The sequence below is a fragment of the Talpa europaea genome (genome assembly GCF_964194135.1).
Source record: "Talpa europaea genome assembly, chromosome: 2".
NCBI classification, from domain to species: domain Eukaryota; kingdom Metazoa; phylum Chordata; class Mammalia; order Eulipotyphla; family Talpidae; genus Talpa; species Talpa europaea.
In genome coordinates, this window is record NC_140068.1 from 43,460,920 (window position 1) to 43,485,886 (window position 24,967).

The following is a 24,967-nucleotide window of genomic DNA, read 5'->3' on the forward strand; positions in this document are numbered from 1 at the left end:
AGAGCCACAGCGGAGAGCAGAACAGGCAGACAGACGAAGTACACTGCTGAGGGGAGCAGGGGGTGGCAGGAGAGGTCTGCCACGCCATGCAGGACCCTTGCCCGGAGGCCGGGGATCCAACCAGCGCTGCAAAGGCTGTGGGCAGCTTCGCAATCCAGCGCTCAACCGCGGAGCCACCGGGGAGGCCTGACAATTTTATTCTTAATCATATTGTAATGAAGACTATTTTAAACTCTATGCAGTGATAATACACACAAATATTTAAACTATTTATGTGCCTCAACTTGACATAATTTCATGATAACTTGATGGCAATCACATTTAAATATATTAGAATATTTTTGTAATAATGCTACTCTAGAATAGCAACTTTAATAGCTGGGAAAACATATTAATGGCCATTAACCTGAAGGAAACAGGGAACATTAAACATTTTTTCAGAAATCAATGTATAAGTTTAAACATCTCTATAATATTTATGAGCAAATCTCAAATTAAAATTTATAAAATGCAAACTACCAAATGTTTGTTAGATAATAATTTAGACTATATTTTGTATTTTTTTCTGTGTACATTAATGATACCATATAAAAAATTCTATTCTCCATTAGTGTTTTTGACTATCAAAACAAATTCTGCTTGAATGTAAGACATGGCAATCTCTAAGTCTCTGATTATCAATCAATATATTAGTCATTGAATATAAGTAAGTGATTTTCTTTACCTTCAGAACAGCTATGAATGGTACAAAGTTTGCTCTTTGGAGTCCATTTTTATAGAGATCTGAAAAAAAAATGGTATTTGTTTTTTATTTAGTTTATATCATAATGCTAGCTTATATTTTGCCCTGGAAAATAATGCTTCCTCTAATAAAAGAGCTAAAGGATCAAAAGAGAAGAAAAGTAACCAAAATTGAATTCTATTCAAGATTACACAAAAGTCACTATATTCTTATTAAGAAAAAACATATTAATAATCACAGAAAGAAAATCAAAAGCCATTAAATCTAATTAACTTTAACCCATAATAAAAATAATAAAAAGTGGAGATAACATAAATGATCAATAACCCTGCATAATAAGATACATTTTTAAAGTATATAATATTTAGATATGTAGTATTCTACTGGGAAAAAACCCCTATTCTCCCTTTCTCAATCTATAATAAAAGTTGTCAGAAAAGAATAAAGAGTATATAATAAAATAAGGCTCTTAAAACACATCAGTAGACAGAACTGTGCATGTATTTCTATCCCAGTTATATATTTGACATTACGGCCACTTTACTTTAAAAGAAATTACCTAAAAATTAAAACTCCACTTTTAATAGACTATAAGTTTCAAGCAATTACATACCATAAATAGGTAATATTTATTATCTTAGAGTGGTGACATATATACTTATAGATAGATGTATGTCTCACACTACACATCTATGCACGCACACTCTCACACACACACACACACACACACACACTGTCAAGAGCAAAAGTGGAAAGGGGCAAGACATTTTAAGCTTTGTATATTGTTCTTTAAAAGTAGAAACTTAGGGCTTCCCTGGTGGTGCAAGGGGTTAAGCACCACACTATGAAACAATCCACAGCCTCTGCAGCACGAGTTCGATCCCTGCCCGGCCAGGGAGCTACACACATGGCGTAGCAGACCTCTCCTGCCTCATGCGCTGCTCCCCTCAGCAGTGTATTTCAGTCAGTCTGTCTGTTCTGGTCCCTGCTCTGTCTCTGGTGAATCCTCTCACCCCCCCCCCCGCATCTCTGGCCTGCACCCCAGCTCTTGTATGAATAAATAAATAAATCTTAAAAAAAAAAAAGTGGAAACTTAGAAAGGAATATTTTTTCAAGAAACTTTGTTGTACATAAAACATTCTTTTTAAAAGTCAACTATATAAGAAATGAGATTTTAAAAGTAAAAAGTTATAAAAATAGAGCACTAAAAATTTTTCATAGCAATAATAATTATAAATCAGATTCTGTATCTCAATTTTGTAAAGTATTGTATGAAGGGATCCTATCTCTAATTCCTTCTTTACAGAAAATTTGACAACTTCAACTGCCATATTTACTTATAGAAATAAAATATCATTAAGAAACATTCTCTTTAGGAAAATATTCATCATAACATTATTTTAGTGAAGAAAGATATGTAGATATGTTAATTAAGGTGTAGAGACTTCAATTACATTTAAAATTTTTACCTGGGGATATTATAAAGGTAAGAATGCTGGTCAGGCTGTTAGGATTTCAAAATTCATAATGAAATCTTTTCTTCTCTACCGTCAAAACTTCAAATGAATAAAATGGGTAAAATGAAGATAATGACTATAAGGTGAGATAGTTTAATAGTCTTCCCTAATTACCAAGTTGCTGGGAAAGGTGGAAAAATTTTAAGAGTTAATAATTTCCAGTTAGTGGTAAAAATCAGAAATCAAATAACTTTTAAAACAATGTTTATAGTAGTTTACAGTAGTAATGTTTATAGTGGTTTTATTCATAACAGCTAAAAATTGAAGCTTTGGTTGTAATAGTCAAAAACTGGAAGCAATACAAATGTCCATTATTAGGTGAAAGATAAACTGTGGCTTATCTCTAGAAAGAAATATTACTCAGCAATAAAAGGGATAAACTGCTATACAAATAACAAAGTATGTGAATCTTAAAATAATTACACAGAGAAAAAAGATAAGACCAAAAAATATTAAGTAAAGGTACATATGGTATGATTTAATTTATATAAAACTAGAAAAAGACAACTAATACAAAATAACAGGGTATAAAACAGTGGTTGCCTAGGGAAGGGGAAAAGGAAGGTAGCAAGAAATGTAAAAGGAAGAGTCATGGAAAAGTTTTGGATGTGATGGAAATGTTCATTGTATTAATTGTGGTGATGATGAGATATATATATATATATAATGTCAATTTTTGAAATTGTACCCTTTAAATATGTACCACTTATGTATATCAATTATGCCTCAATATATTTTTAAAATTTATTGGGGAAAAAACATGCATTAATGAATATCGAAGAACATAATTATAGAATTGTAGGTTAATAGCAATGAGAAATGTAAAGATCCACTTGTAATAGTCTTGATTAAAAGATTTCCACTCATCAGCAAAGTTAAAGTATAGTAACAATGCCTTTAAGTCTTCAATATATAATTTTTAAAGGATTAACTTTTAAAAAAATAAGGCTTTACAAGGCTCTATAATTCAAACTTCATACTCTGGGAAGTATTTTCTAAACAAAATTCTAAACAGAATTTGTTTGGCTTGAAAACCTTTAAGGTTTTTATAAGACACTTAAGTGAAAAAGGACTGTACTCATTATATTGAGGAGTTTTTTTGCAATTCAAATATTATGCTAATTATCAAAGCAATAGATCCATTTCCTGAAATGTTATTCAGCTACCAAAATTCTTAATCTTAGTTAATATTATTTTTTTAGACATACAGATTTTATAGTACATTTATGTCAACATTTGTCACTATTTACTAAATACTATTTAAAAATTCATCAGAAGTTCTTGCCTACAATTTTTTAATGATTTCTAAACAGAGCTAAATGAGCACTTGGTCAGATAAGATAGAGTATTGGAATTATGGGACATTCATTTTTTGAGCATGGTATTAAGGACCTCTACATTCTCCACACTGAATAACTATAATAATACTTACAAATGAAATACATGCAAAGAGGATTTTTAAAGTAATTACAAAGATCTACATAAATACTTTGGAACTTCTCGTGGCTATGCAGATCTTTTCCTTAAAAATCCAAGTGTCAAAACTAACAGAATGAATAATGCTTATTTATATTAGTATGCATCAGTTTAGAAAAAGAAAAACTTTTAAGACAGGTCATTAAAAGTAGTTTTCCTATAAACTAACACAAAATAATTATATGAATTATATGGCTTTATGGAAGTAATCTGATTTACCATTCCAGGAGAGTCTTACTTTAGTATTTTTTTAAAAAGAAAATGGTACCCTTAGACCATTTAAGCAGCAACAGCTACTTAGTTTCTTTTTAAAAAACTAATTGGAGTTCAAAGAGTATTTTACTAAATGTATGGATAATTCACCTAGTTAAATGTTCCCATTTGATATACTGTAGTTTATATTCAATTTAATATACATTCACAAATTCCTACTACATGGCTACACTGAAGTAAGTGCTGAAGACAAATGACAAACAAAAGGAACTGAAAGATATGTAATACTGACTAGGAATCAGGCAACTTGTTAAATACTGTACATAGTCATTACAATACTACAAAGCAGATATTTCCACCTTCATTTAAAAGATAAAGAAACTTGATATTCAGTGTTTTTTAAAGAATTTTCTGCATTCCCAGTTAGTAATTGACACACACCTAGGATTAGAGTCAAAGTGTTTAAGACTGCTAAACACTTAGGGGACTTTAACACCCCTTTTTCACCAATGGACAGATCAACCGGACTGAAAACAAGTAAGGACACAACAGCTTTAAACAAAGAATCAAACCACATGGGCTTCATAGGCATTCTTGGCACATTGCACAGCTAAAAAGCTGAATATACATCATTCTTAAGTGCACATGGAACATTCTCCAGGATAGACCAAATACTGGGTCACAAAACAGTTATCAATAAATTCATGAAGACTGAAACCATATCAAGTATCTTTTCTGATCACAATGCTATCAAACTAGAAATCAAAAAGAAAGCAGGAAAAATTTCTAGTATATGGAGATTGAATGACCCACAACTAGAATGACTTGGATTAATGAGGAAATCAAAAAAGAACTGATAGGGCACAGCAAAAACGGTACTAAGAGGGAAGTATATAGCAATACAGTTCCATATCAAGAAAGAAGAAAGAGGGCCTCCCTGGTGGCGCAGCGGTTGAGCGCTGGGTTGCGAAGCTGCCCGCGGCCTCTGCGGTGCCGGTTCGACCCCCGGCTGCTCCCCGGCCACCGGAGGAGGGTCCCACATGGCACGCAGACCTCTCCTGCCGCCTGCTGCTCCCCTCAGCAGCGTACTTCGGTCCTTCTGCCTGCTCTGCTCCCCGCTCTGGCTCTGGTGAATTCTCTCACCCTCCCGTGCTTCTGACTGTACCCAGTGCATGTATAAACAAAATAAACAAATAAATAAATAAAAACATGCCTCTAGAAAAATTAAAAAAAAAGAAAGAAGAAAGAACTTAAATAATTTTATGTCTCACTTTAATGAACTAGAAAAAGATGAAGAAACGAAACCAAAAGCAAGTAGAAGGAATAAAGCAATGAAAATTGGAGCAGAATTAAATGAAATAGAAATCTAAAAGGCTGTCCAAAAGATTAATGAAACCAAAAGCTGGATCATTGAAAAAAAATTAACAAAATAGATAAACCTCTAACTAGGTTCACAAGGGAAAACTGGGAGAAACAGAGGTGAATGAGAACATCTCAGAAATTCAGAGGATCATAAGAGATTACTATGAACATTTGAATACTGGTAAGTTGAATAACCTAGAAGAAATGGACAAATATTTAGAAATATAAAACAAACCAACGTTGAATTAGGAAGAAATAGTAAACCTGAACATATCAATTAGAAGCAAGGAAACTGAAACTAATCAAAAGTGTCTCAACAAAAATCCAGGAACCAGATGGTTTCACTAGCAAGTTCGACCAAACTTTTAGAGATGAACTAATACCTATCCTTCTTAAACTCTTCCAAAAAACTCTGAGAGGGAATACTTTCAAACACATTTTATGAGGCCAATATTAACTGATATAAAACCCAGACAAAGACAACAGAAAAAAGAAAACTATGATCAATTCCCTGATGCAAAAATCCTCAACAAAATCTTATCAAAATGAATTCAACAGTGCATTAAAAAGATTATACACTATAACCAGGTAGTCAATCAACATAATTCCCCACATAAACAAAAGGTAATATAAAAATCATATGATCATATTAATAGATGCTGAGAAAACATTTGATAAGATTCAACACCCACTTATGACCGAAACCCTCAAAAAATGGGGACAGATGGAACATACTTCGATATAATTAAGGCTATATAAGACAAACCTGCAGCTGACATCATTCTCAATGGTGAAAAACTGAAAGGTTTTCTGCTAAGATCTGATACAAGACTAGACTACACACTTTTACCACCACTATTTAACATAATTTTGGAAGTCCTAACGAGAGCAATTAGGCAAGAGAAAGATATAAAATGAACCCAAATTGGGAAAGATTAAGTAAAACTATCACTCCTTGCAAATGACAGGATGCTACACATAGAAAACCCTAAAGACTCACTAAAAATTTAATTGAAGCAATAAATCTGTATAGCAAAATGACAGATTACAAAATCAATTTACAAAACATCAGTTGCCTTCCTCTATGAAAGCATCAAGCTAAAAGAGGAAGAAAAAGAAAGCAACCCGTTTACCATCACCTCAAAAAGAATTAAATATCTAGGAGTAAACTTAGCAAAAGGGGTGAAGACATTGTTAAAAGAAATAGAAGAAAACACAAAGAAATGGAGATACTGTCTGCTCATGGACTGGAAGAATTTATGTTGTTAAAAGGACTATCTTACTCAAAGCAATATACAAGTCAATGCAAAGTTTCAATGGCATTTTCAAAAAAAAACAGAAGAAACATTACTAAAATTCATATGCAACCACAAAAAAACCCCAAAACCAAAGCAATTCTGACAAAAATGAGGAAGAATGGTGGTATCACACTTCCAGACTTCAAATTACACTACAAAGTTCTATTAGTTAAAACTCTGGTATTGGAACAAAAATATACACACAGACCAATGCAACAGAACTGAGGGTCCTGAAATAAATCCACACTTCATGGACAGTTAATCTAAGACAGAGGAGCTAAAAGAATACATTGGGGCCTCCCTGGTGGCACAGCGGTTGAGCACTGGGTTGCGAAGCTGCCCGCAGCCTCTGCAGCGCCAGTTCGATCCCCGGCTGCTCCCCGGTCACCAGAGGAGGGCCCCGCATGGCGCGCAGACCTCTCCTGCTGCCCACTGCTCCCCTCAGCAGTGTACTTCAGTCCTTCTGCCTGCTCTGGTCCCCGCTCTGGCTCTCGTGCATTCTGTCATCCTCCCACGCTTCTGACTGTACCCAGTGCTTGTATGTATGTATGTATGAAGAAAGAAAGAAAGAAAAGAAAAGAAAGAAAAGAATGAAAGAAAGAAAGAATACATTGGAGAAAACAAAGTCTCTTCAATAAATGGTGCCGGGAAAATGGAACACCTATATGCAAAAGAATGAAACTAGACTACTATCTCACATCATATACAAAAATTAACCATAAAATTCATAGAAGAAAACATAAGCAAAACACTCTAAGACATAGGCTTCAATAACACCTTTGTGCATTTGTCTTTAACCGCAAGAGAAACAAAAGAGAATATAAACAATTTTGAGGCTTACTTTACTCTGATGCCAAACCATCACAAAAAAAGAAAATTATGTATCTCTGATGAACATAAAATTACAAATATCTCAGCAAAATACTACCAAATAGTTCACTCCTATAAAGCAATGAGTTCCAAAATGTTCCATCACCTCTCCCTGTTTGCCATACTGTAGTACCCAGAGCAGCCAACTGCAATTATTTTCTCAGCATTCTTTGCTAGAAGGGGATTCTAAACTTGTTCTGATATCTTGCTAAACAAACATAGGCTTATTGCTGAATAGCTAAAGGTAATCTTGATGATGCTGTTAAGTCAACAAGTTAACTAGCTAGAGTCAAACCTCACTTCCACCTAGATAGATAATCTAATATAAAAAGTTCATTCCTTGGCTCACAGGGTTGCTACACTAGAAAAATCACAAGAATGCTATATATAACATTATACGGGCTTTAGTAAGCACATTTAAAAAATAATTCATAATTATTTTCTAATGTAGCAGATTAGACATAACTATTGTTTGAATTACTGGACCCAAAAGTATTGACTAATTAACTGATGGTTCCTTAAAATAAGTAGTCTAAACTCAGTTCTATCCTATTTATGCATTTTAATTAATGAATAGCTGAAGATAACAGAAAAGCATGATTACCAAGCTTATAAATGTTAAAGCAGTCATAGCTAAATATAATTTACATTAAAATCATATTTCAAAAGATAACAATAAAAATCAGTAAAATAAAACAAATTAGTAAATTAAAAATGTAACAGGAAGAAAAGAAACCAAATATACATGTACATAATGAAAGAGCCCTAGTTTGACAGCAGCTCATATAGTAAGATCTGGGTATATTCCCAGATTACAAATTCAATTATATCATCAATGTGACATCGTTTATTTTAAACATAAATTCACATTATTATGATGCTCTTGTCAGGTTTACTAGTGAACTCCATGTTACCAATTCCAATGGTCAATTCTCAACCTCATTTTCATCTCGTAGTAGCATTAAAAAGGCAACCATTCTCTCCTCACTTGATATTCTCTTGGTTTTCTTTCTACCTCACTAACTGCTCCTTTCAGCTTCCTTTAAGAATGATGACTCTGAAATTTATATATCCAGTACAAATTTTTCTATTGAAACCCAAATTCTTACATGCATCTACCTTATATATCATAGATTATTTATATATATACTTTTATATATTTATTTATATACTATATGTGTGTGCATGTGTGTATATATATACGTATATATACTTATATATATACGTATATATATGCATATATATACATACACACACACATATATCCATATATATACTTCCATCTCCCTACCCAATGTGTTTCTCTCGTAGTCCTCCATGTAGTGGGGAGAAACATCGGGGTGAGGTCAAAGGTATGGGCATGAAAGAGACAGAGTGGAGAACAGAAAAGGCAGATTTGCTAAGAGAAGCAGAGAGTGAGGGGGAAGAAGTCTGTGCCCAAAGGAGGATTTGAGGCTCTCTTTTATATTCTGTTTTCAAGGGCTTTCTAACTTGGGGCACCAGTATGCACCAGTTATCTGCTGGGGTATCTAGTCTCTGGCTCTGGCCTTTGACACAAAAATATGTCCTGGCCTCTGTTTCTGCATTCCTGGAGCTGGGCTGGTTTTTCTGGTCATGGTGGTCAGTTTTATGGCCTCCTCCCTAAGATAGCCTTATTAATTCCCTTATCTATTCAGGTCTTCCAAATCTACCTGCAAGGAGTAGGGGCTTACTTTTTACCTTATTAAGACACTTCACATCTTGGTAACTACATTCTTCCAAATGCTCAGGCCAAAACCTTTGAGTCATTCTTGAGCCCATTCTCTGTTTTCATACCCTACACATTCGCTCCATCAGTAAATCTTTTTGGCTCTATCTGTAAAATACAGCCAGAATAAATCCAGGCCACTCTCACCAGCTCAGGATTGTTGGAATGGCCTCCTAAATTATCTCCTTACTTCCAACTTCAAAACCTCACTCCCACAGTCTATTCTCAGTATTGTAGCCAGAAAGATTCTTTTAAAATATGCACTCAGGGCCTCCCTGGTGGCGCAGCGGGTTAAGAGCTGCACTGTGAAGCTGTCCACAGCCTCTGCAGTGCAGGTTTGATTCCCAGCCGGCCAGGGAGATACCCACATGGCATGGCAGACCTCTCCTGCCTCGCCCGCTGCTCCCCTCAGCAGTGTCTTCAGTCCATCTGCCTGTTCTACTCCATGCTCTCTCTGGTGAATTCTCTCACCCTCCCGCGCCCCTGACCTGACCCCAGTTCTTGTATAAATAAATAAATCTTTAAAAATAAAATAAAATAAAATATGCACTCATTCAACATTTATTCTAAAACTAATTTTCTAAGACTAACATTATTCCATGACTAAGATACATCTATGTGCAAAGCATTGCTCTAGGTGCTTAGAAAGCATTCATGAACAGAAAAGTCTCTGGTCTCATGAAACTATACAGACAATACAGACAGACAATAATACATAAATATAATAAATTAGGAAATTACATAATGGGTCCACAAGTGCTACAAGAAAAAAACAGAGCTGGTAGAGAGAAGAAGCAGGTTGATGTAAAGGGACGGGTTGTAGATTCAAGTAGGGAAATAAATCTAGGTTTCACCTTTGAAGGCAAAGTACCTTTGAAGGAAAGACTGGAAGGAGTTAAACACTGAGTCAGATATCTGGGGGAAGGAAAATGCCAACATTAAGCATGCATAAGGTATTATTTTTGGTTATTAAATCCTTCAATTGACCACATTAAGGACTGAAAAATACACGATTTCAAACTTTTTGTTTTTATCTAAACATTACTTATATTTTAACTCTTAAACCATTTCCTAATAAGCTACAAATATTATTGTAGAAATGATCAATTAAATAGAAACTGCTTATGGAAGCAAGCTTTAAGACTTTTTCTAAAATATAATTAGAAGTTTTGCCTTTCATTTTATTGAGTTTCTTTTATGGACTCCAAAAAACAGCTAGAAAGACTTGCATTTTTTGATATGCACATATGACTAATAGCAAGTGCATCAGGCACAGGTCACCTGGATTTAGCTATCTAAGAATTAACTTTTTGAAATACAAACATTAACTGATTTTTCAGATTGTTATAAAACTAATAATAAGAAAAGTTTTCAGGTTTATTAACACAATAAAAAGAATACAAAATTATGAATTTCTAAAAGCTTGTTAGTTTCCACCTAATTGGGTGAGACTAGTGCAGTGTTTGTTTTTACCTTCCGGCGGCCTGTTGGATGTTGCCACAACGACGACCCCGTTTTTGAACAGATTTTCAAAAAGCTGTTTCAGAATCATGGCATCAGCAATGTCAGTGACCTATGGACAACAACACATTTGTTTTATTTTAATTTCATTTCTGTTCTAACAAATTTGCTAATGGCTCATCTTTTTTTTTTTTTTAAGATGTAAGTGCATTCCAAGAGAAAAATTCTAATTATCATGAAGAAAAGAGCATAGATAATTAAAAGCATGAAAGACTGTATAATAGTCTTTTAAACTTGACTCTTCTTTTTGCAAGCTTATCATTTCTATGCAAATTATCAAATGGTTCTGTGTTAACTTCTTTTATAGAACTACAGGTGGAAAGCACACATAATTGTTCTAAACATTTAGGAAGTCCAATTAATTAGGACTAACATGACAAATTCCCTCCTCCAATTCCTATCATAGCCACCCTACCTCCACCCCAACCCCCACCAAAAGAGAGAGAGAGAGAGAGAAGAAAAATACATAGACTATTTGAGATTTCTAATACCTTTCTGGCAAAGGTCTCTAAAAAGGTGACTTTAAATTGTCATGGGACTTTAGAAATAAGGACAAGTAGCCAGTGAGACATAATCAGCTGCTGTTGAAAATAGAATGATATGACATAGATACTATTGTGCAATTGTTGCACAAAACAATTCAACAGATGGCCCATCACAAAAATAAGCAATTTCATTGTTCTTTTTAAGTGCCTTCTATTACTGTCCATGAATAATCAAAAGGCACTGCAGTCACTTCCAGCACAGCCAGCCTCTGCTAACCTTCGCAAACACAAATATTCCTTCTACCAAAAAAATTTCAAAAATAAAAACTTACAAGAATAATTAACACTGTGCTTTAAAAAAATAACTTCTCACAAACCAGAAATGCATGATGCAGATAAACCTATGTCATCTAAGTTGTCATAACTATTGATCTTCTCTAAAATTATTTTTCTAATCCACAATTAATAAGCTTAATTATAACATTTTAAAAGGTTTTAAAAAATCACAAAGAAATACAGAAATGAAGGAAGGAAGCTGACTTCAAAAATAAATATAGTGAAGACTGATATTAACATTGCAATTTCTATGTATTTATACAAATATAATGAACATAATAACATGGGTTTTAGATATTTCCAATGTAAAACCACCTTGACCTTTATTTAATAGTACATTTCAGATTATCATAATAAAACTTGCTTTATATTCACAATATATATTTTTAAGCTATGTTACAATATATAGAAACTAGCAGAAGTCTTTCAAATTAGATCAAAATATAAACTAGATGATTATAACAATTCACAACAACCTGGGTTGCACATGTCTAAATCAGTTATCTCTCTACAGCTGAAACTGTACTCAAAAGTTTATTTCCTTCCCTCCACCTGTACAAAATAAAATGTAACCAGAAAGTAGGGATATGAAGGTCTTTTTTTGTATTTTTGCTGTTTGAGGTTATAACTTTAAACCATCAGCTAAAAAATGACTAATGATTCCTTACATTAAAAAGACTTCAGAAACATGCAAAATGGTGATTAAAATGTAAAGGAAAGTGGTACTGATATTATTCTAATTCAGAGTTTAGAATCACTGTCAAATTTTGCTTCTGCAAAAACACAGAGAATGTCCTTTTCAAATGTTTACGCACCAGTGGCATTTCTGATGAGAGGACAAAATAAGCTTGTAAATTTTAGAAGCAACTGCACTTTTAAACTGGATTCTCAATACACTGACTTGTACCCAATTTTAGAGACTAAGAAATAGTCATTTGACTATATCATTGATGTTTTTGAAAAAAATTAAAAATAGCTTTTGTGCCCTACGGTACAGGAAAGTAAAAGGACATAGCTTAGAATGACGTGCAAAGGTTTAAAACCGAAAATTGAGGATAGCAAACAACAAAGACTTGTGGTTGAATTATAATTTGCTGTTTTTGTGTTACGGAATGTTTTTGCTCTATCAGAGTAAATTAACTTGAAGAAGCTATGGCTAATTAATAAAGCAGGAGTCACCTGGTATAGCTGAGTGCCAGTGTACACTCTTTTGATCTTGTCCCGGCACTTGTTCAGCTTCACTGGGGAACAGTAATTTTACAGTATAAGTGAACAGAAGACAATTGGCCACACATTCTTGGAGAGCGGGCTTTTTCAGCACCCAGCCTTTCATTACCACCAGGAACAAAAGAGGAGGCTACAGATTACCAATAAGGGTAGTGTGCTAATACAGAGAGTGGAGACATTTCATTAGCATTAAAGAGAAAAGATTTTTTATGACCTAGAGTTGCTTTCCATTATGACTCAAGTAAAAAAGAAAAAAATCTAATGGCTAATTTACATGTGTAAGTGCTTGAGTCTCAGTCATCCACTGATTGGTACAGTGCCATGTAATGAGTGACAAACATAAGCATGCATTATCAGTAATTAGTATTAGCACAAAAATAAGCACCTATTTTTTATTAGCAGTTTTTAATAGCTTTGCTGTTTTATAAAAACGGTCAAAACTATTTTTTAAATGATATTGATAGCATATAGAGGAGAATTTTGCATGATATTCTGCTAATCAGAATTCTTTTCTTGGGGGGAGGAGGGGGTTTGACCATATTAGTAAACATCTGTCCAGTGTCCCTGAAAAGAGAGAGAAGAAATAACCTTTTTAAAAAATCGGTTTCCTTCAGCATTGTGATATCTTTAGAATTACAAACCATTTAACAGAAACACAATTATTCAAGGAGGACATAATGAAAACCCAAAAGAAAACTTTGAGGAAAAGCTATTCTTTTATTTCAGTAACTAAAACTTATAAAAACAATCTTCCTAGACACATTTCTCAAATAGTAATTGTGTATCTGATACCACAAGTGAAACTGCAATGCTCGCTTAAAAATGACCAAGCTAATGAAAAATACACTCCACAAGTGCAAAAGCTGAATGCTACAAAACAGAATCTTAAAAATCCCCTCAATTCAAGAGTATACACTTGTTCTTAAGCAGCAATAATTCCCATTCATCTCCCTAGTAAAATAATACATTAACACCACCAAAAGGCCAATAACTACTTAAAAATTAAGACAACTAATAAGACTCAATTTTAAAAGTAGTGACTGTAGACATGTTGTCATTAAAATAAAGTGCCTAAACTTTATTTTCTAGTAAATCAGTAATGTATTATATAGTAGGTTTAATAGACTTAAGGATAATTTTTTGGTTCTATCATTAAAACATCCACTAAAATCCCATCCAACTCTGGATCTGTATATTTAAACACATAATAGGATTCATCATATGCCAAGGAGAACATCTGACAAAGCTGTTAATACTAGTGACTAAAAGCACTGATAATGGATTTAAACTGAGTTACCAGCTGTGTGACCTTGGAGAAGTTACTTAACCTCTCTGACACTGAATTTCTTCGTCAATATAATGATGTCAGTAATAACATCTACCTTGCAAATTTGTTGTGATGCCTATAGTAAGTCCTCAAAAATATTAACTATGAGGCCTCCCTGGTGGCAAGGGGTTAAGTCTTAGCACTATGAAGTTATCTGCAGCCACTGCACATGAGTTTGATCCCCTGCCAGGGAGCTAACCCACATGGTGCAGCAAACCTCTCCTGTCTTGCCCACTGCTCCCCTCAGCAGTGTATTTCAGTCAATGTGCCTGTTCTGCTCCCCACTCTGTCTCTAGCGAATCCTCTCATGCCTCCCCACACCCGTGGCCTATACCCCAGTTCTTATATGCATAAATAAATAAATCTTTTAAAAAAATGTTAACTATGATCATTACCTAAATATGTTAGGATAATTCCATATTATTTATATTACTGTATAGAAGTTTGTCTGTAGATGGAATGATACACAGCAAAACACAGTAGTTAAGAACACAGGCACACAGAAAGGACTCAAACAGTAGGTAATATTATTATAGAATATATATAATAGATGGAATGTAAGCATTCCAATAAACAAATGGATACTGCCTCAAAGAGAGTTAAAAAAAAATAGACTTTTACTAGTAAATAAGCAAACATGGGAAAAATTCAACCATAGTATTAATTAAAAGAATACTAATTAAAACAATGAGATACCATTTTTCATCTATTAATTAGACACAAATGTTAAGATAATTCAGTATGTTGACAGGAAAAAAATGTGTGTTACTATGTATAAGGGAAGTAGGACTTAGGGGACTACTTCAGTAGCTATCATATTTTGTAATAGGAGTTAATCATTTCTTATCTTTACTCATTACTGTGTCTTAGGCACTATTCTAGATATTTGAGACACATCAATTAGTAAAACAAAGAGTTGTGCCTTTTAAGTTTACCTCCCTGAGGAGAACTATCTATAAAAAACAGAAAACATAATAAGTAAGAAAATTTACTTTTAAGGTAATATATGTTATGAAAGAAAAGGCAGGCAAGGGGTATTAGAAATGCTAGGGTCAATGATAAATCGCAATTTTATTTTATTTATTTATTTTTTTAATTTTTTTTTTAAAGATTTATTTATTTATTTTATTTATACAAGCACTGGGTACAGTCAGAAGCGCAGGAGGGTGACAGAATTCACCAGAGTCAGAGCAGGGAGCAGAGCAGGCAGAAGGACCGACCGAGGTACACTGCTGAGGGGAGCAGCGGGCGGCAGGAGAGGTCTGTGCGCCATGTGGGACCCTCCTCCGGTGGCTGGGGAGCAGCTGGGGATCGAACTGGCACTGCAGAGGCTGCAGGCAGCTTCGCAACCCAGTGCTCAACTGCTGCGCCATCGGGGAGGCCCCAAATCGCAATTTTAAATAGGGTGTAAGGATAGGCCTGGTCAAGGAGATAACTGAACAAAAGATCTGAAGAAGTGAGAGACTCATGAGTATCTACAAGAGACTGGTTCCATGCAGAAAGAATACCAGTGCAGAGGGTCTGCTTGTTTATTCTAAAGTGTGTGTATGTGAGGAATCAGAGTGCTGGATAGTGCTATTTTGGGACATTCTTTTGCCCTCTTGGACTTTAGGAATGGGGAGCAAGCAGAGATTTGGACTTGCAATACCCCAGTCTTGGTGTGCTAGAGAAGTTCCTTGAAGACTAGCAGAGACAGTTCATAGACTGAAACTAGGAAATCCATGCTCTGCCCAGTGACCACGTCTGCCCTCAGGGGACACATGCTTGACCTACTCTCACTTTCTCTAGCTCTTCTCAGGATTGGGTATATGCAGACATTCACCTTCTCTTGTATCCAGTGGTAAACTCCAAGATTCAAGTTTAGAATCATAGAGGAAATAAACGAGCAAGACTACTAACATTTTTCTTTTCTTTTTTTTTAAGATTTATTTTATTTATATAAGAACCAGGGTACAGGCCAGATGCGCGGAAGGCTGAGAGGATTCACCAGAGACAGATCAGGGAAAAGAGCAGGCAGACTGACGAAATACACTGCTGAGGGGAGCAGTGGGCGAGACAGGAGAGGTCTGCTTGCCATGTGGGTTGCTCCAAGGCTGGCGGGAATGGAACTGGCACTGCAGAGGCTGCGGACAGCTTCCACAGCCTCAGCCGCCTGCACCACCAGGGAGGCCCCAACTAACATTTTTCATTCTAGGACATTCATGCCAACTTTGCTCATAGGAGGAAGGTCTCCCACATTGCCAACTTTGACATAATAGAATGCTACCCTGAAATTTGGGCTCAACTAAGAGCAATCAGTGTGGTATTCAGTAAGTTTTTGTCATCTCTGCACTTGTTTTCCTCAGAGCCCTGGTGGGAAAGAAGCATCAGTATAACATCTACTATTAATTAGGGTTCCCCAATCTAGGAAGCAAAAAGGATAGGAAATAGTAGGGAGCAATGATGAAGGCTGAAAGTATAGGAGACATGGTCAGAAAGGAAGCAAGAAGTTTTGAGCAGGGTAATGACACTACTTAATATAACCTCACTTAATATAACCTCACTCCCCTGAGAGTTTAAGTCCTTTTAAATTGGGTTTTCCATTACTTGCAGCCAGAAGCATTCTAGGGAACAACTAATCTCCTTATTCTTGGGTTTTAATTTATTGGGTAATTCTCCTTCCATTGGAGTAACAGATTTTCTATTAAGAATGGTGATATTTGCTTGGGCCTCCCCGGTGGTGCAGCGGTTGAGCGCTGGGTTGCGAAGCTGCCTGAAGCCTCTGAGGCGCTGATTCGATCGCCGGCTGCTCCCCGGCCACCAGAGGAGGGTCCCGCATGGTGCGCAGACCTCTCCTGCCGCCCGGTGCTCCCCTCAGCACTGTACTTCGGTCCTTCTGCCTGCTCTGTTCCCCGCTCTGGTTCTGGTGAATTCTCACCCTCCCGCGCTTCTGACTGTACCCAGTGCTTGTATAAATAAATAAATCAATCTTTAAAAAAAAAAAAAAAAAGAATGGTGATATTTCCTCACAGTACTTCTATTTATGCTATCTTTCACAAGCATAGGAAAATGACAGGAGCAAATCATGAGTAGAATAACTGCATTCTCAGTAAGATCGAGGGAAAACAGGCACAGGAGATTCAACTAAAGAAGAGAGGTTTATTTGAGACTCCAGGATGGGAGTAACACTGATAGTAGTACCTCCAGGGAACTAAGGTGAAGACTGACCTGGGATTAGAAGTAGTAGCTCTAGAGAGTTTAGCAGCTGTCTAGGCAACAGCCTAGTACAGCAGCTCCTTGTTTTTCATTCAATGTTACAACATTCACAAGGATAAATGTTTTCTTTCTCAGCTTGGGCCACTGTGTGGTGTTAGCACATTTTCCTCATGTCTGCATGGATTTACTCCAGTTTCCCCCCACACCCCAAAGATGTGCGTGTTAGGTTCAATCATCCAGTGTCTGTGTGAGAGGGAGTGGGGGTTGGGGGGTTGGGGTGCCTGAGATGGAAGGGCATCCTCTCCAGAGTTTACTCTCATCTTGCTTCCATGGCTGCCAGCATAAGCTCTGGCCACCCATGACCCTGAACTGGAATAAGCGGATTTGGAAAATTAACAAATGAATTCAAAATGTCTAATATTAGAGTGTTTTGGATCTTTATTTAGAAGTTCAGGGTTGTGTTTGTGACCAGAAATATGCTCCAGGTATTTAACATTTGTTTTTATCACTTAGCCCATGGCAAAACTGGCTAAAGTAGCAGTTTCCAGCAACCTAACCATGATGTTAGGTGAGGACTTACTGTACTCCTTCCCCTAATATAATTCAGTCACATCCTATGACTCATGTTCCTGTCCCACTACAAAGAGAAAACTTCCCTTGGTGCCTCTTCATTCAAATACATGAAATAAAGGATATGACTTGCCCAACCCCTAGGTCACACAATACAAGTCGAAGGTGTTGACAAGCTTATGAACTAGCTCCTTATAGACTGGACATCCAGGTAAGGTCCATTTAACACGGGACAGCAAGGATCTCATGGTATAGGAAGAAGCCTCTCTTAAGGCTATGGTGATGGGTGAGTAAACAAACATGAAGGCACTATGAATGGGATAGATGACAGAAGAAACTTTAAAATCCAACTAGGACATTTCCTTCCCTTCATCACAAATAGGTTGCAAGGCTGAAATGAGATGTGAATCGCCAAGCCATCCAGAGAGGAGGCACACAGCCAATGCCAGTTTTCTATTAAAGTTCCCTGAAATTGATCTCAGGTAATCGGACACAGAAGTTTCTGAACTTAGCTCCAGAGATATTTTTCAAAGCTTTGGGCATGAAATCCTATTTTTATTTTTTTTTTGTTCTGAAAATAGCTTTAATTTTTTTAAAGATGTTTATTTTTTCACAGTGAAGTCTTATTTTTAAGTTTATGTTTAATACTTGTAGATTTTTCTAGTTTCATTCCAATAATCAATTGGTCTTATAATAAGCATTATAGAAATTGCAACTATTATATTTCAGAACTACTAAAGAAAGCAGTCAAATGAAGAGGAAGTAATTGTTAATCTAGAGTACTATTATTGGTGGTGGTGGTAGTGGTACACTGGCCACAAGCCAGGATACAGAAAAGCCAAAAGACATGGTGTTGGTCTACATAACATATTTACTCTCATAAGAAATAAAAATTGGGAAATAACTTACTACCAATTCAAATATACAGTTTCAAAGAATCCCAAAGCTAGAAGAAACTTTAAAAGTTCAAGCAGGGCCACTCCACCTGTTGTTCAGGTTTAAATGAGATAGGTGAAATCACTTGTTTTTCACAGAACAATTAAAAATAATCTAAAATACATAATTTTGTAATCATTCATTATCTCTGTGGTGTAGAGAAAATATAAATACATTGACTAGATTTTTGGTGTGGGCAAACATTTCCTTTAAAACACCGGCACTGCAATAAATATTTTAGGCTTTGCAAACTACATATGGTCTCTGTCGGTTTGTTTTTTTGTTTTTCATTTTTTAAGACCCTTTAGAAATGTGAAAATCATTCCTTTCTCACTGGCCATACAAAAAATAGATGCACCAGGGCCTCCCCTGGTGGCGCAGCGATTGAGCGCTGGGCTGAGAAGCTGCCTGCAGCCTCTGTAGTGCCGGTTCGATCCTCGGCTGCCGGCGAGGGGCCCACATGGCGTGCAGACCTCTCCTGCCACGCCCGCTGCTCCCCTCAACAGTGTATTTTGTCAGTCTGCCTGTTTTGTTCCCTGCTCTGGCTCTGGTGAATTCTCTCACCCTCCTGCGCTTCTGACTGTACCCAGTGCTTGTATAAATAATTAAATAAATCTTAAAAAAAAAAAAACAGATGCACCAGTCCTGACCTATGAAAACCATCAATTGTTGATCCCTGAGCAAGATAATGAAATTAAAGTCATAAGACACAATATGCCAAATCAATTAATAAAACAATGATAAAATCAGGAACAAAATTGCAATCTTCATACTTCATTCCACATATACATTCTACATCTATGGAAAAATCTCTACCTTACCTGAAATTCATCAAAACATAAGAGACTCGCTTCATCGCTGATTTCTTCAGCTACAGGAGCTATTGGATCATACGATTTAGCCATGAATCCTGCTTTCCTTTTTGGCAAACTCTGTTTAAGGCGGTGTATTCCTTAAATGGATGAAATCATATCAAATATTGCATTAATAGTAGACTGCTGATAACTATACCACTTTTAAATCTAATGAAACTTTAATGTGAGCAGAAATATCAAGTTTAAATTCCACATACAATCAAGTTTGATTACTGAAATTGGTTGTATTTTCTCTACCTCAAAATAAGTTGTTCACATATGATTATATCCCATGATTGTAAGGTCACTTAGAGGTCATCCCACCTCAACTCTTCAATCACTTCAAAGGTGATGGAGTGATAGAAGCTGACTCGGTGGAGACCAGAAGGATGCATAGATGGATCTTAGTCCTGAGGATTTCAGGGATCAGGTAGAATATATGACCTGTTCTATATGGAACCTAATCAAGAACCTTGTCGTGAGGCTAATACACAAAAGCTAGTTCCACTTCATTCATTACAAATGTTCTAAATGCTAGACCTAGTAGAAGAAAAATACAGTAGTCCTACAGTAGAGCTAGTAGACAAATAATGCAAAAATGAAATACATAAGAACACTATCAGAGCCATAAATGAACATATACATGCACATATAAATCAAATGCCTATATGCTATGGTGACTCAGAGGAAAGAACCTGATCAAGGATAACTTCCTGAAACAGCTGACGTTTTAACCCTTCTTATTAATCCTTGGTAGAAATACAAAGTGCCTGACCTTTATTTAGTAACCTTAGTTTTTTTAATTGGAAGTACTACATTTCTCTTTAGGACAAACTTGGGACACATTATTGTTTCAATGAGCATAGAACATATAAAACCAAATAAAATTTTACTTTAAGCAAAAATCTAATATTTTTAAAGATTAAGAATTTTAAAAGAGAGGAAAACTATTTTTTAGGGTTTGCCTGCTTAGAAATCACATTTTTTCAGATTATTAACTTACTTTTGTGCACATCTAGCATGAAACCATGAAAATGAACCCGTTTTTTCTTCTTCATTTCCACATAAGAATAAAACATGTCCATCACCATTGTTTTCCCCGTACCTTAAAAAAAAAAAAAAAAGAATACTACTAAACAGTATGTACTGATTACTCTAATGATTGTTCATTAGCTTTGGGATAATGAAACTACTCTCTTCTACTGGAAAGCTTAAGACTATATTACTTTTTTAGAAAGGAGTGTTTATTTTTTATGTTAAACCAGCTAAAAATAAAATGTTATTATTACTCTTTTCTGGAAATACAACATTTAGTTAACATCACAGGGGCTGTTTCCCTCAGAGAACTATGTTCATAAACTGGTAAGAATAACAGAGTATTTATTCTTCAATTTCCATATGAAAAGACAACAGTATAAATAACAATTAAGTATTTATTGGGACATTACTAAGCTTGAGGAACTGACTTAGGCACAATGGGAAAATTCAAAAATGAAAAATAATAAAAATGAAGGTCTAACACAAATACTGAAAAAATAACAAATACTGAAAATAAATAATAGATATAGAGCTCAAGTACTGTCACTTTTCTTTTAAAGCTGAACATATAGGCCTTTCAAATGAGCCCTATTGATGAGATTCTGATAGAGTCAAACTTTAAAATTAAAATATTTAATTTTTATCGCTGAAACATTTAATCACTACAATTGTATTAGTAATCGAAGAATCAACAGTCTGAGCATTTAACAGGACATGCACAAATAGCTTTCCCTTACAGCACGCCCAGCTTTAGGGCATTCCTCAGTAGGCCAGGCCAGGGCTTGCTGGTCCTATCTCTTAGAGATATCCCTCCTGCTTCCTCCTCTACCACCACATCACAGTCACCATGCTGTCCTCACAGGAGCTCAGCTAAATTCAAAGGCAGCTCAAGGCAGTAAGGTCAAATCTAATTTGGGGGTCTTCCTCCATTCTGTAAGGTGACTTTACATGCCATCTGAATGACCTGAAAACTTTTTGTATATGAAATACAATTCACCAAACAGGCCTTTAATGAAGAGCCCATTTGAGATTGAAAAGTTATTTTTTGCAAGAATATTCATACTCTTGATAGAGTAATAGCAAAGTGTAATCATTAAATTTACCCAAAATATTAATAGTTTAAAATTCTGCTGCATGAAGCATAGTGTACTTGCAGATTCAGAAAGAAGTCATGAGTTATCTAATTAAAAATATGAATAATTTATATTTCAATAATGTATATTTCAATGTAATCTCTGTACTAACTCTAAAAAAACTAGTTTGACATACAATAAGAACATCATTACTAAAAGTCTCTGGAGATAAAAACAAAAGGAAGAAATCATAAAGGAAAAGATTGATAGATTATGCTAAAAAATTCAACTTTCTGGTATCAAAATTACTATACATAAAATTAATATCTTCATTCAGTCAATATATTTTTACTGAATGCCTACCATATGCAAGACACTATGCTAGGTGCTTAGAATGTGGTAGTGAACTTGAAAGTTTACTTTATTTTTTTTTTTTTTTAAGATTTATTTATTGATTGACTGATTGATTTATACATACATACATACAAGCACTGGGTACAGTCAGAAGGTGAGAGAATTCACCAGAGCCAGAGCGGGGAGCAGAGCAGGCAGAAGGACCGAAGTACACTGCTGAGGGGAGCAGCGGGCGGCAGGAGAGGTCTGCGCGCCATGTGGGACCCTCCGCCGGTGGCCGGGGAGCAGCCGGGGATCGAACCGGCGCCGCAGAGGCTGCGGGCAGCTTCGCAACCCAGCGCTCAACAGCTGCGCCACTGGGGAGGCCCTGAAAGTTTACTTTATATATCTTAAACATTAAAAAAATTTCTAGACACAAATGTTCAGACATATGCAAAAAAGAAAACTGATTCCCTACCTCACATATCCCACCAAAACTAATTCCAAATGAAGTTAAGGTGCTAAGAAATATTAAAGACCCAGATGATAACACATATGCATATTTGTAAAACGCTGGAGTAAGAAAGACTTAGAAATACATATGGGGAAATGAAATTTATTGAGAAACCATGTGAGAGTAAATTTTCAGAGACTGGACTTGCCATCCAAACATAGACAACTAGACAATACATGAAATACATGAAACTAATGTTTTTAGACACTGGAAAAGAAGAAACACAAAATCCTTTTACAACATAAAATTCTTTTAATTTGGCTATAAGAGGCACCTTTAGATTTAGTATTTTGGGCAAGAGCTTCTGTTTAACTAGTAGAGAAGAAAGCTGCATCCCAGGAAAGGCCTAGCATGAAAATCTCTGATACCCAAAGGCATAAAACAGCAGGAACAAACCATAGCACATAAAAATGTGGTCATGGATACTAGAAATATTAGATCAGTGTTTTTCAAAGTACCACTACAACCAAAACTATTTTTTCATAGAATAGAACAGAGCAGACTAAATCAAAATGCACCTTTTTCGCACAAATGTCTCGTTTAAATATTTTTCAGGTGCGTGATGTATCACGCATGCACACATATACTGAGTCAGGAAGTAAAATATCAATATATTTCTTACTATGGGTCATATTCAGAAATGTTTCAAAGCTACTGCAACAGTTTATAAGCTTTTGGTGAACAAAGATTGTGTTTGCTTATATTCACCATTACATTTCCAGAAACAACACACTTTCTGGCACAAAGCAGATGCTCAATAAATACTGTCAAGGGAATGGAAGAATAAGAACAAGAGCTGTTGGGGAAAGGTAGAGAAGAAATCAATACTAAATTTTACTGACTTTCACAACTTCGCTTTGGTCTCTATAGAATTCTAAATAAAACCTTATATTTTTCTCAAGAGACAATTCTTACTAAGGAGTAACTTGTAAAACCTAAAACTCTTTTTATGTTCTAATGTTCAAGTCTACATTAATTAGGAAGCCAAAAATAACCACTTGAAAGTGCCTCCCACTCCACCATTGGTGTCCTTTTCACAGTAGACCCCCTGCAGAAGAAACTGGAAACACTGTCCTCCACCACTGCCTCCAAGGCCAGGAGAATAATGTTCCCCTGCTCCTAACCTTAACACTAGCATGCTTGTCAACTGGTAGAACTAGAGCCCATTATCAATGTGAAATAAGTGGGGGTAAAGCAGGAGGCAGCAGAAAAGGGGCTTATAAAAAACATACTTTGTCTTCTACTGTATGGGAGAACTCACTCTGCCATCACCACTGCAGTCTGATGGCCAAGAGCTGAAATGCTAGAAGAAAGCCAGCAGTAAGGTAAGGATGAAGCCACAAAACACTATCACCATGGCTTTTGGCTTCTGCATGAAATGTGCTTAACATTTTATTAATGAAAATATTTTAAAATTGAACCATGGCGATGATCCTTACAACTTAATATTCACTCTGTTGGGGTTCTTTGGGCTAAGTGTCCATGTGAGTCAATCATTTTAACATGTTTACGAAGAAAGAGCAGAGTGAAGTGGGCATGACAGAACCCAGCCAAGCACAGGTCAACTGAGTGGAAGGGGGAGCTCTATTTCCTCTTTCCCATTGAATCTCCTTAAAGCTAAAAACCAACAGGTTCTCAAGTCTGAAAAAGAAAAATAGTAAAGAATAGGAAATTATGGAGGCATTCTGAGACTGTTCTCCTAACCAGAGACTCCCCAAAATAAGTTTCTAAATTAATGACAGCCACCAAAATGTTCATCTCATTTCCTGTTTCAAATACTTTCACTTGTGCCCTCACTACGCTCCTAACTGAGGCTTGCCTCTCACCCAGCCTATGTGAAATCCCATGTTATCACATCTTTTCTACTCTTACAAGCATTCAGATGTTTATTGTACTTGCCTAAAATTTTTGGGAAATATGGCTGTATTTTCAAACTAAAATTCAGCATCTTTCATAAGTTTAGGTGTTTTTTGTTTAAGTCCTTTTGCAGAAGTGGAAGCAACTGCACATTACCACTGTCTCCATTTATGGATAAGTGGTTAAGGTAACAAGAGAAACAAAGATGTTGATTTTAGCAATGACTAAACATGAAAGTGGAGGTACAGGAAGTATGTGTTCTCTGAAGAGGCAAATAATGAAATGATGACAACAGGATGAGACCTTAGTAGTATCCTCAGGTTCAGACACATAAAATTGATAGAGTACCTGGAATAAATTGCTTTCTAAATAAGAAGTTAAGTATACATTGGTCTCAAAAATATTAATTAGCAAATGAACTAAGGAAAAGAATTGTTTTGAGCTTCTTTCACATTTTTTTTTAAATCTGTAAGTTT

General features: G+C 35.6%; 1 protein-coding gene across 2 annotated transcripts in view; it reads right to left on the reverse strand.

Annotated features, from left to right (window-relative positions):
- AFG1L (AFG1 like ATPase) overlaps nucleotides 1-24,967 on the reverse strand; it is a gene marked incomplete at both ends in the record, with an annotated part of 132,534 nt that overhangs the window by 77,150 nt on the left and 30,417 nt on the right. For both annotated transcript variants that reach the window (XM_084259577.1, XM_084259576.1), the window contains 4 exons: nucleotides 725-783; nucleotides 10,699-10,798; nucleotides 19,644-19,774; nucleotides 20,680-20,781. In XM_084259577.1, the coding sequence (XP_084115703.1) occupies nucleotides 725-783; nucleotides 10,699-10,798; nucleotides 19,644-19,774; nucleotides 20,680-20,781 (392 nt within the window). The remainder of the gene's footprint in view (nucleotides 1-724; nucleotides 784-10,698; nucleotides 10,799-19,643; nucleotides 19,775-20,679; nucleotides 20,782-24,967) is intronic.